Source organism: Xiphophorus maculatus, chromosome 6 (assembly GCF_002775205.1).
Source record: "Xiphophorus maculatus strain JP 163 A chromosome 6, X_maculatus-5.0-male, whole genome shotgun sequence".
NCBI classification, from domain to species: domain Eukaryota; kingdom Metazoa; phylum Chordata; class Actinopteri; order Cyprinodontiformes; family Poeciliidae; genus Xiphophorus; species Xiphophorus maculatus.
In genome coordinates this window covers 13,193,145-13,204,754 of record NC_036448.1, presented here as the reverse complement: position 1 = coordinate 13,204,754, position 11,610 = coordinate 13,193,145, and the positions used below count along the sequence as shown (strand labels likewise).

General features: G+C 37.0%; 1 protein-coding gene across 1 annotated transcript; it reads left to right on the top strand.

The window, feature by feature from the left end:
* Positions 1–726: 726 nt before the first annotated feature.
* Positions 727–10,378, top strand: LOC111608998 (RING finger protein 224-like). Its single transcript, XM_023336187.1, has one exon. The coding sequence runs from the start codon at positions 7,160–7,162 to the stop codon at positions 7,790–7,792; it is 633 nt and encodes a 210-aa protein (XP_023191955.1). The 5' UTR covers positions 727–7,159; the 3' UTR covers positions 7,793–10,378.
* The last annotated feature ends 1,232 nt before the right edge of the window (positions 10,379–11,610 follow it).

The following is an 11,610-nucleotide window of genomic DNA, read 5'->3' as shown; positions in this document are numbered from 1 at the left end:
TATATATATATATATATATATATATATTTCCACAAATGTTTTACCAGTATGCTGACACAAAACATGCAATATGATATTTTTGAGTTTTAAACAAAAAAATATAGTTTTCAAAAACATCTCATATATGCTGATTATTAATAGAACTGCATGTGTACTTACGTCTAAATATTATGTTTCATTTTCTAAATACATGAAAAAGACATTAAAATGACAATCTTCCAGAATACTACACATAAAATAGCCAGTATAGACTAACTTGTAGTACGTTTAAGCCGAAATGTATAAAACTTTGTAAATGAATTAATTAACTTATTTATGTATTTATTTGTTTATTTACACATTTTTGTGAAAAATAACTGAATACACAAAACCAGATATTATACATCGATATTATTGTAATATACGGTGTGCTGTGATATCTGTATAATTTAAGTCGAGAAATATGACAGATTGTTTTTAGAACGGAAGAATGGAAAAAGTTCTGAACAAAACACATCATTATGCATCAAACTTCTGACGATAGATAGATAGATAGATAGATAGATAGATAGATAGATAGATAGATAGATAGATAGATAGATAGATAGATAGATAGATAGATAGATAGATAGATAGATAGATAGATAGATAGATAGATAGATAGATAGATAGATAGATAGATAGATAGATAGATAGATAGATAGATAGATAGATAGATAGATAGATAGATAGATAGATAGATAGATAGATAGATAGATAGATATCGTCTCTCTCTTTCATTTAAATCAACTTGTGTATACATTTTCAACTAAATAACTATTTAATTGCAGTGGAGTTAATTCACCTGTTATGAATTAACCCTCTGCAAAATGAGATTCATCGGTTGAGGGTTTTGCGCAGGAAAACCACTGATCGCAGTGACCTTTTCTCAAATACCTACAATATGAGCATGTTCATAACAACACTGAAAAGCAACATTGAGCTCCGAAAACAACGATAATCATCTGTATTCGTTGTCCAAAGGAAACCACCTGATGAGCGCAAACTAAAGCTTCCACAATGGAGGCGATTGCAGAACGACAAGGTGCGGACACCGCTGAGTTTAAGCGTGGAAAAGAGGATCCGCTCTCCTCCACGAGTTCCACCTCAGTCCACGTCAGAAAAGCACCGCGTGGTCTCTCGCAGCGGTCGCGCTGATTTAACAAAGGGCGCTGCAGCAAAGCCGCGGTTGGCCCACACGGCCGTGGAACACATCCGTGTAAAATGTCGCACTGCTGACACACTGGACCACATGAGGGATCACTTGACTTTTCTGAAGCTCGTAGAGATGTGATAATTGCAATAATTAGGCGTGTTTTATAGACCGACGCATTTAGTTTTTTCGTCCTTTTGTCCCTCAAGGGAAAGCTTTGTCCCATTTTTGCATTTCCTTACTCCGCATCCCATGAATGGTTTGATCATCACATGTCCAGAATAAACAAGCAAAACTTATATACCTCACAATATTCAACAGGACACGTTTGTTACAATCAGAATTTCTCCTTCAAACAGGCCATGACAAACACGTCAAGGGAGTGATTTTATGAAGATGTAAATTAAAATAAGTAAACATCACGCTCTTTTTGTGGCAGAGAGGTTTTAAATTGGTATTTTAATCCATATTCTCTCTCATTGCACTTTTAACTCTCAAGACACTGGGCAGTAAAAAAAATAATGGCGTGGACACAAAAAAAGACGTGGAAACATTATACCTCTATAAAAGCAAGAATGGGGGCCATAGAGAGTTATCATAGTAAAGTTTGACTATCATGAAAAGGATATCGGATCTACCATGCAAAATCAATTAGAGGGGGGAGCTGGGTCAGAAATGTGCAGGGCCGGTGGACAAGCTATGTCAGAAAAAAGCCACAAAAAAAATGCTTCTGAAGAGAAATAGCATGTTGCAGTGTGTACAAGTAACAACTCAAGGATCCAGAGGCTATGTATTTGTATTATGTATTTCTAAATGAGTCAAATCAATAACGCACAGTATTTCTCCATGTCTCCATTAAATGAAATGTTAGCCTATTTTCTCTCACTCATTGGAAAAGTTTGTATCTGTTGACTATACTCCTAACTTTTTCTCATCAGATTTACAAGACGGGATAACATCAGAAACTAAAAAAAACAAAGCATTTTTGAAAAAGCCAACTTTTATTTGAATGTATTTATTTCATACAGACTTCGAGAGAAATCCTTTATTAACATCAGTGACACAAAGTGTCACTGGCTGTTATTAGTTTTACATTACCACATTTTGGCAGAAGGATAGCTGGTCTTCTCCTGCTCTGTATGTTTCAGCAGACAGAGCGATTTGATCTTTCCTCTTTGCATTGTGCAAAGACAATGTTCTGGGTTGCATCTTATGATCTGTTATCTTAGGTCATCCCAAAGGTTTGGGATCTGGGAACTGAGATGGTCATGGAAACATTGATTTTGTGTCATTTGAACCATTACCATGTTGATTTGGCCATATGTTTTGGATCCTGCAGAACCAAATTGCAAGCACTCTAACAAGGTCCTGTTTTATGCTCTCTTCTCTTCAGCTCACCATACAGATTTTATTTTTTAAATTGATCGTTGATTTATTGGGTTGATATTGTGTCTGGTGAACAGTTTCTTTGTTGTTATGGCCATGTGTTTCTGATCATTAATGCATCGAATCACTGGATTAAGACCACTTAAAATTTTTTAGGGGAGTACACCAACATTTTATGAAGAAGTTGCCTGATATTTCATGATGCTATGAAATAAGAAATGTCTTCCCAAGAGCTCTGTAAAGAGATCCAGCTCACAACATTATCCTCATCTGGTCAAAGCAAAAACATTATAGTTAAGGTCTGAAAATAGTTTAACCAACTCCACATGTTTACATTTGTGATAGTAGGATAGACAAAGCTTATATCGGGTATTTCTCAAATAACCATTTGGTATGTATAGGTAGTATCTCATGGCTAATGTGGAGAGCTGATGACGCCAAGTTGTCACTATTTGTTGATGTCCCCTTACATTAAGCTTTAGAGTTGTTTTTACCTCGCTATCATTCTGCTGACTGGTTGCGAGACAAGTGTGGGTCCTGATCTAGCTGGTGCTAAAATACATTTACCTCTGAAAGCAGTAACTTTCATTTGTATTATACATTTGTTTCATTTAGAGATAGCTCTCAGTTTGTGAAAATGGCAGCTGGTTGTAAAACATCATGCGCTTAACCTTTATTGGCCACTGCTGTGTAAGGAGGCTCTTAATAGTGCATCATTACTGAAGTTTCTATTCTGAAATAATGAATATCAGTTCAGGATTTGGATAATGGAAATTACTGCAAGCTTTTGTATTTCTTGTCTTTTTTTTCTTTGCTTAGATTATTTTTCTTTATATGTCTGATATGTCAAAGCTCATGTGTCATTAAAACTAAAGCATAAAAATTGGAAAAAATATCAGATTGGGAAGAGTTCAAGGAATCCAGTTACTGCAATACCTATATTCTTTTCTTGAATAGGACAGAACTGATAATTTTTTGTAAGATTTAAATATTTGTCAATCAAGGAACAAATTGTAGTATGATATGCTAGAATTAGGAACCACACATTTTAAATTTAAAGGTTATGCTAATTTAGCCTAAGATTTTACAGCTTGCAAAATAAAAGGTTTGTGATACATTTCTATTTCCAAAAATAAATAAATTTTGCTGAAGATCGTATTTACATGACTAAGTAATGATGATCAAAATGGAGTTCAGGAATGACATAAATTAAAGAAAGACAGCTAATTTAATTTTATCCACATACATGTTTTAAAATATAGCTGCTCAGAAGCAGCCTAATTGTACTCCACTTTGTAAGAGAGTGTAATGGCAGAAAAATATAAATTAGCTGAAGGATCAAGTCATCAGTGAAGATAAACATCTCAGGTAGGTCACAGGTTTAAAATAGGGAAATCCATTCTCATACTAACGTTCCACTTACAAGGCACTATCAAAAGAATTGCTGTTTTCTTTTTCTTTTTCATGTGTTTGATCTTATCAAATATAACTGGCCCAAAACCTATCAGTGGGAGTTCAGACTGAGTGGAGTTATCATGACAAAGGCTTGAGAAGGCGAACCCAGGTGAGGCAGAAGAACCAAAAGAAGATAATCAGAGCATTTGTTAAAGCAACAGCCAAAGGGCATGCAGGCATAAATTAGCAATCCAGCAAATGCCGACTGAAAACCGTCGAGCTAATAGTTCATGGTCTCATGACGAACATGCAGTCACACCTCCTGTGAGATTCTTATCTAACTGGAATTACTCCATGCCTTTTTCTTCTGGATATTTCAGTCACATTACTGGATGCTGTGATGACAGAGAAGTGGGTTTTCTGCCTCTTCACACAAATAAGCAAACTTGGTGCATTTGTATTTGTTGAGCCAAGACAAATTTAGTGTCTTGTGAGGATTATTGTTTGCCTTTTATAAAGTGTAAGGCAACGGCACACCGTTCTTTTCAGATACAAGCAGAACTATCAGAAAGATCTACAGAAAACTGGAGAATGCTGTATCAATTTGGACTTAAAAGAGAAATGACAAAATTCGCAGAAAATAATGTAGCATGTGTAAAATAAAAAGTTACATTAACTGCTGCATATCTATGTCGCAGAGCTCAAAAGAAACTTATATTGTCACCTGTTTCTGTAAAGCTGCTCTCATGAGGTTAGCATTAAGGGCAACAGATTTGACAATAGAGAGCTGACTATGTCAGGTCATGCAAAACCTATTAATGTTTTAATAGAGATTAAAATATTTAAACTAAGTACACAATTGACATTAAACATGTCCTTATGACCGCCATATCTTGTGTCTTACCAATTTTGTTCGAACATCATTAATTCCTTTTCCCTGAAAAAATCAACAGCTCCTAATTTCTGGTCAGTTTTAGATAAAGCATAAAATCCCCCAACCCCCTCACACTGGAAACACAGAATTAATTACTTTACATGCACGTATAAATTCGGCCACAAGAGGGCACTTTTCTTTCTATCAGTGTTTTTATTGTTTTATTGCAGCTTTTATCATCTTATTTTTTATTTATTTCAAATGTTGTACTAATAACTTTTTTATTCTATCAATCTGAATTTGTAAAGTTGAAAAGTGTAACAAATACTCAGAGCATGCATCCACTAATTCAACATAACATTATTAAAATGTAATCTAATCTAAACCTAGAAACAAAAAAAAATCTAACCTGGAAGTAATTCAGTAAATTACTTGCATGTACGCAGTGTAATTTGGTTAAAATGGAATCTGGTCTGTGCTGGGAATTAATTTCTAGAATTATATTTCAAACTCTCTGCATTGCAAGATGCTCTTTCTCATGGTTGTCAAAAAATTTTTTGTTTTTAAAGCTTATGGAAATGGAACACACCATTTTTTCCATTACATACTCTGTGTATTTAGGAAGGAGGGGGCTTTTGCAATGCTATGCAGAAGAATGCACTCCTGAACTTTATCTCCATTTTGTTGGCATAAATGCCAACACAAACCCATTAAGTTTTAAATAATGTTCTTAATTATCATGTGTATGTATGGTGTGCATATAAAGTCTGCCTCATAATCTCAAACATCTAAAGAAACTTCATTCCAACCAGTTGCCTTGAGAAATCCCCTAATTAGTAAATCAAGTCCACTTGTGCATAATTTAAATTTGGTATAAACACAGTTGTTCTGTGAAGGTCTCAAAGGTTTGTTAGAGAACATCAACAAATAAAGGACATAATGAAGACTAAGGAAAACACCAGTAAGGTCAGGGAAAAAGTTGAGACCATAATAGCTTAGTTAACAGCTTTGACAAACATTACACAGGCGGTTTGTTTCAAGCGGGATTTTAAAGGATTATAATGTTCTGACATGACTTGCACAAGTATTCATATACTTCTGACATCTGAACAGTCTTTGCTGTGAGCTATCCATTATAGCTCTGGATGTATGCTTAAGGGTTGAGTCCTACTTTAAGGTGAACCTCTGTTCCTGTCTTAATAGGTTTTCTTACAGGACTGCCCTGTATTTAGCAACGACACTGACACACTATAATAATCTCCACCTCATGATGCTGTCATCAATGTGGTTCTCTTTCAACTTCAGGTTTTAGTCTCACATGACCAGCATCTTGAATGATTTTTTTTTACTGTACACGACATGCCATTATATAGGTAGATTGTAAAGTGGAGTCTATCAATACTCTCCTTGTCTGTCCTGTCAGTTTAGGTGGACGGGCATGTCTTGGTTTGCATTTACACCATACTCCTTACGTTTCCATTCAATTTAATGATGTAATTTGTTCATTTATGCTTTCTAAGAGGGGCTTCACAAAACAGCTATTTATGTAGACGTGGAATTATACACAAGTGAATTGTATTTGCTATAGCTCTTCAGGCAGTTGGTTTTGCTGGATTTTACTTGGGGTTATCAGGATAATGTAATAAGAAATGGATGTGTTGGCATAAAATGCCAACAAAATGGAAATAAAGTTCAGGAGTGTCACGTATATCATTGTACTTTCTCTTCACAATAATGTGCTACTGTGATTTGGAACATTACATTCTTTCAAGTTTGTTGTTGCAACATGAGAAGCGTGGATGCTTTTGAAAGACATTGCAGTTGCTGTTGAAGGTGTCACCGCCGTTGCCCTGCTAGGCGCTGTCCGATGACTGTGGTGCTGAAACTCAAAGCGACACATCTGACAGCGCTTCTTACTGTTAGAGCAGGTGCCCAATTTTAATTACACGGTTTAATGGGGCGCATCGGTCACATGATGCTCGTTGTGACACCAACCAGATGACAACGGATCAGAAAATCAATCTGAACATCTCTTTATTCTCTCTCTTTTTTCTTTTTCTTTTTGTCTATTCCGGTAGTTGTTTCACGGTTAGTTTTAGCATCCCTGTTCTCTGGTTTTGCTCCAGCGGGACCGTTACACAGGTCTGTGAACCGGATGGAGCTGGACTGAAACCAGGTCAAACTCACACTTAGAGAAAAACAAGAAAAAGAAGGGGAAAAAAACGCACATGGGAGGAAAAAAAACGTTTTTAACTGATTTGATGCGGAGTACATGTTAATTATTAACACAAATAACCTGTGTGGTCAAATGAAGCCGTGCAATATGGGAGAACATGGCGGACAATGTCCACGGACAAAGCGGCTCTGCTTTTGCTCAGTCTAACGAAGAAGAATACGAGTGCAAAATCTGCTACAACCACTACGACTTGGACCGCCGCATGCCCAAAGAGTTGAGCTGCTCCCACACCTTCTGTCAGCAGTGCCTGGAAACTCTGCACTCACGAGAGGGTCGAGGATGGAGGATCGGCTGTCCCGTGTGTCGCCATCGGACTCCGGTTCGGGAATATCAGGTTCAAAATCTCCCGAACAACAGGGCGCTGTTCGAGGCTCTTCCGCTTAGAGTCCATCAACGTCAGAGCTTATCAAACACGGAAGAACAACAGACCGGTCCGTCCGGATCTTTTGCCACCGAGGAACGCTGCGACACCTGCAAGAACGTAGCCTTTACCACGGGCTGTGTCTGCGCCATCTTCTCCTTCCTCTCCATGGTGGTGCTTTTATTTCTGGGCCTCATTTTCGTGCACAACTTCAGCCATATAGCGTCGCCTGTCGGCCCAGTTTGTCTGTTCGTCGCCAGCGTCCTGGCTCTGCTCTCCATAATATTCACTTGGTTGATGTGCATGCTGAAGTATGGAGCAGAAACAGAAGCGAGCACGCTTAGTTCCCTCACCTCTAATGTAATGTGATCCTCAGAGTTTGAACTGGACTTTTGAAATGGGATATTTAGAGGTGTGAAGTTCAAGGCCTTGACGCGCCTCAATAGTGAATTTTGAGAACAATTCGGATTGTCAATAAATGACTGTGTGCTTTATGAAAATGGACTAATTGTGTCGGGAATTGTTGTTGCTCATTTGTTTGATTTTCATTTATTGTGGTGAGGAGCGAATCATAGCCAACTCATACCTTATTTTCAAACCTCCTGTTGCCCTTTAAGTCCTTCTTATTTTCAGTATCTTCAAACAGTCCATTTCATGCCAGCACAGCTTTTTTTGTCAGGGTTTCACTGTCTCAGAGGCCAAAATAGTGCTAAAAAAAATAAAATAAAATCACTGCATGGAAAAAACAATACATATGTAGGCTACTTCATAGAAAGGCCAAATCTAGACTGAAATAACCAATAGTGATCACAGATTCCTTTGAGTCTACTGAGACACGTTTTCTAAGAAAAGTTAAAAACTTCAATCTCTTGTTGCGTTCCCAAGTGCAGACGGCAGTTCCTGCCCAAGGCGACGATTATGTCAGAAGAACTGATACTGTCAATGGCAAACGGTATCATTTGGCTCTGGATCAGTTTGCTCTTTATCTATCTTTACATACCTATTGCAGTGCAGTTTCATTCTACTTATATTGTAGAGTATTGTATCCACTTACTTTTTTATTGTAGTTATGTACGTATTTCATGAACTTTAGAGATAAAAAAAAAACTCTTCAAAGTTCCAACACTGGTCAAAGTATTTTATTTGATCGAGTTCTTACTGTACTCTCTTGCTGAAAACTGTGACATTTTGTTCCAGCCATTTAACATAGTTTGTATAAAACGTCATTGTCAAGGTAGCCCAAAACGTTGCACTGTTGGGTGTAATGTCAGGAACTAAACATTCCTCAAAAGAGCGCTCCATTTTGTACCTAAAAAAAGTTGTGTAATGAGTCATCAAAGCTGCCAAACAGTGAAAGATCAACAGAGCACTTGAAATAAGAAAAAATAGTCAAACTAAAAAGGTAAAAAGCAAAGAGGTGAAATGACTGGAACCGTCTTTATTTATTTAGATAAGATTTATATAAAAGCACATCTTATTAAAAAAAAAAAATGTTTTGCAAAAACGACAATCCACGCTTCTAATAGCTTAAAAGACTGATTAATTAGAAAAGTTTAGATTGAGCTGAAATCTGCAAAATAAAAAACTTACATTAAAGCATAACCTCAAATGATTTCAAAAATCAACATTGAGATCTTATGTGAGAATATCCATAAGTTGCATAACAACCTGTTTGTGTTTTATTAATCAAATTGATGTATTATTTGCTAAGGCACAGTTATTTCAATCACCTCAAACCTATTTATCTCATAACTACCTCTGTGTGATCACAGTGACTCCCTATGGTGGAGCAGGTCAGCAGGGGATCCCAGATCAATAAACCTGAGGGGACATGAATCATTCAAAGAAAAAGAAATAACTATGAGGTCGGGGGCCTAAATACATAGTTTTGTAATGTGACAAAACATTAGAAGTGCAGATGCCCTCCTGGAGGGTTCTAAATCATCTCATAACTTTTTTAAGGTTATTCATTGGCAGTTAATTATTAATTTAGTGTTTTTTTACATAATTTTACATCTTCTAAAAATGTGGGCAAAAATAACAATGCGAACTGACTGGGCTCAAAGACTTATGATAAAGCTGATGTCTCCATTGTGCTGATTCCGAGTCACACAGTAGGCATTTATATCCACCCAGTGTTGTTCTAAGTGGAGACAGTGGTCTCCGTAGTTAAAATCCATCCCTTTTAGGTCCCTCAAAAGAATTCCTTCTTTTGGTCAGTGAGTAATGCCGCTTAAATGCCACCATGACAAAAGGTTGAGAGAGGAAAGGAAATAAAAGAAAGAAAGGAGGGGTGGCAAACTTCTACTTGGAGCAATATAGGCAACACTGTGTCTGGGGCAAAGGGGCTCATGTCATGGGGACTGTAGGGCTTAAAGTTAAAGATTACTTTGAAATCTGCATCCCCTACCATCAAACTCTCCTGGTATCTCCCCACCCTTCCTCCTCCCTGCAGCCATCACTTCAGCTCCCAAAAATAAAAAGCTGTCTCCACAGAAAAGGGGATGAGTGGAGAGTAGATCCTCTTTGATGACAGAGAAGGATCCTTTTGTTCCCTAATCCCCACAGAACACCCCTGGCACCCCTTTTTCCCTCTCTCTGTAAGTCCAATTGGACATTAAGTGGCTTCAGTCAGGGGTTCAAAACATATTTGTTTACCTTTTCTACAATACACGACAAGAAGGGGCGGAATGAATCACAAACTTTATACTTTCAATGGTTTAAATCATTTATTAAGCAGAACAATTAAAAAAATAAACGTGTGAAATAGCTCAGGGTGAGTCCCAGGGTACCAACCATTCTTTTCTGTGCACAAATGTCAAGAATCGAACAGAGACAGTTGTGGGATACACATCTTCCTGCAACTTGCCTTAAGTGTGTGCAAAGTGTGTCGATGTGTCATTATCAGATTGGACACACATATTTCACAGGGGAGATGAAAGTCTTCCATATACTTGTAACATCTGCCCTCTGTTGGTGTGCGACCCATCAGAACCTCAAAGACATCGCCCGAGGAAAGCGATTATCAACTCTCTGTACGCACTTTGACTCGTCATGTGATCACATGCTTGTGTATGCGGGGGTGTTCGAGTGTGTGTGCCTATGGGGTGTGTATTTTGCGGATGAGGGGACGTGGGGTAGAATGAGTGTGCAGTTGTCAAAATGTCCCTGAAAAGACATATGGTCTAAAAAGCATGCAAAACCTCCAGAGTCAAGTGACGTGATCTCAATGTGTAAGGTTAAAAGTGTCAAACGAAGCTTATCTTGCAACTTCACCTTAATCTCGTCGCCCTAAACATGTCAAAGAATATGTTCTGTCTGTATTATGTATGGACACGGACATTTTCCTATGCCAAATTGAAACAAATGACATGATAAATCGCAGGAAGTATAAAATCTGGCTCCCTCTTGTGTGTGTGAAAAAATGTTTGCATAAAAAAAGGGGATTGGAAAATTAACAAACTGTTAAAATGACTACAAGTGAATTTCTAAATTCTTCCAAACAATAAATTTTCAGAAAAAAAAAACTTACCTCAAGCTATAGTTTAATGACAAATCATTATTAAAAGCACACCCACTGATTTTGTTGTGTTTTACTTTTTATAAAAGATTGTATGTCTACTAACTGCAACTTATGCATATTTGAAAAAAATATATGCATCATTTGTATATATGTCTTTTCTTCTAAAAAATGAGTCAGTAACTAATGTACTTAAGATAGGGCTGGACTGGGAAAAAATAAATGGGCCAGACATTATTGCCCATGGTGGCCCACCACTATTTTTTTATATAATATATGAAGGCACATTACTAACAAGAGGATATATGTGCGTGTTGTGTTGTTTCAATAATTAAAATAAACTGCAGTCGCCTACAAGGGAGAGCACAGCCATTGTAAATAAAAAACTAAACTGATACTGTTTCACTGCTGAGTTTCAAATTGGGAGAGATGGTCAGCTTCACATGTCCCATCTTGAAGTGAAAGTGGATGTGAAAGAAACACCACTAGACATCTATTTTCAGTGCTTTACGAAATATACTGTTTATAGAAATACACAATCATGCTCTTTATCGAAGTGACACCTTAAAATATAAAAAACTGTTTTATTTCTTTGGTAACCAAAGATAGATAAATCCTCTATTTTGGTGATAGTAATATTATTATGGTAATAACAAGTAAGTATAGT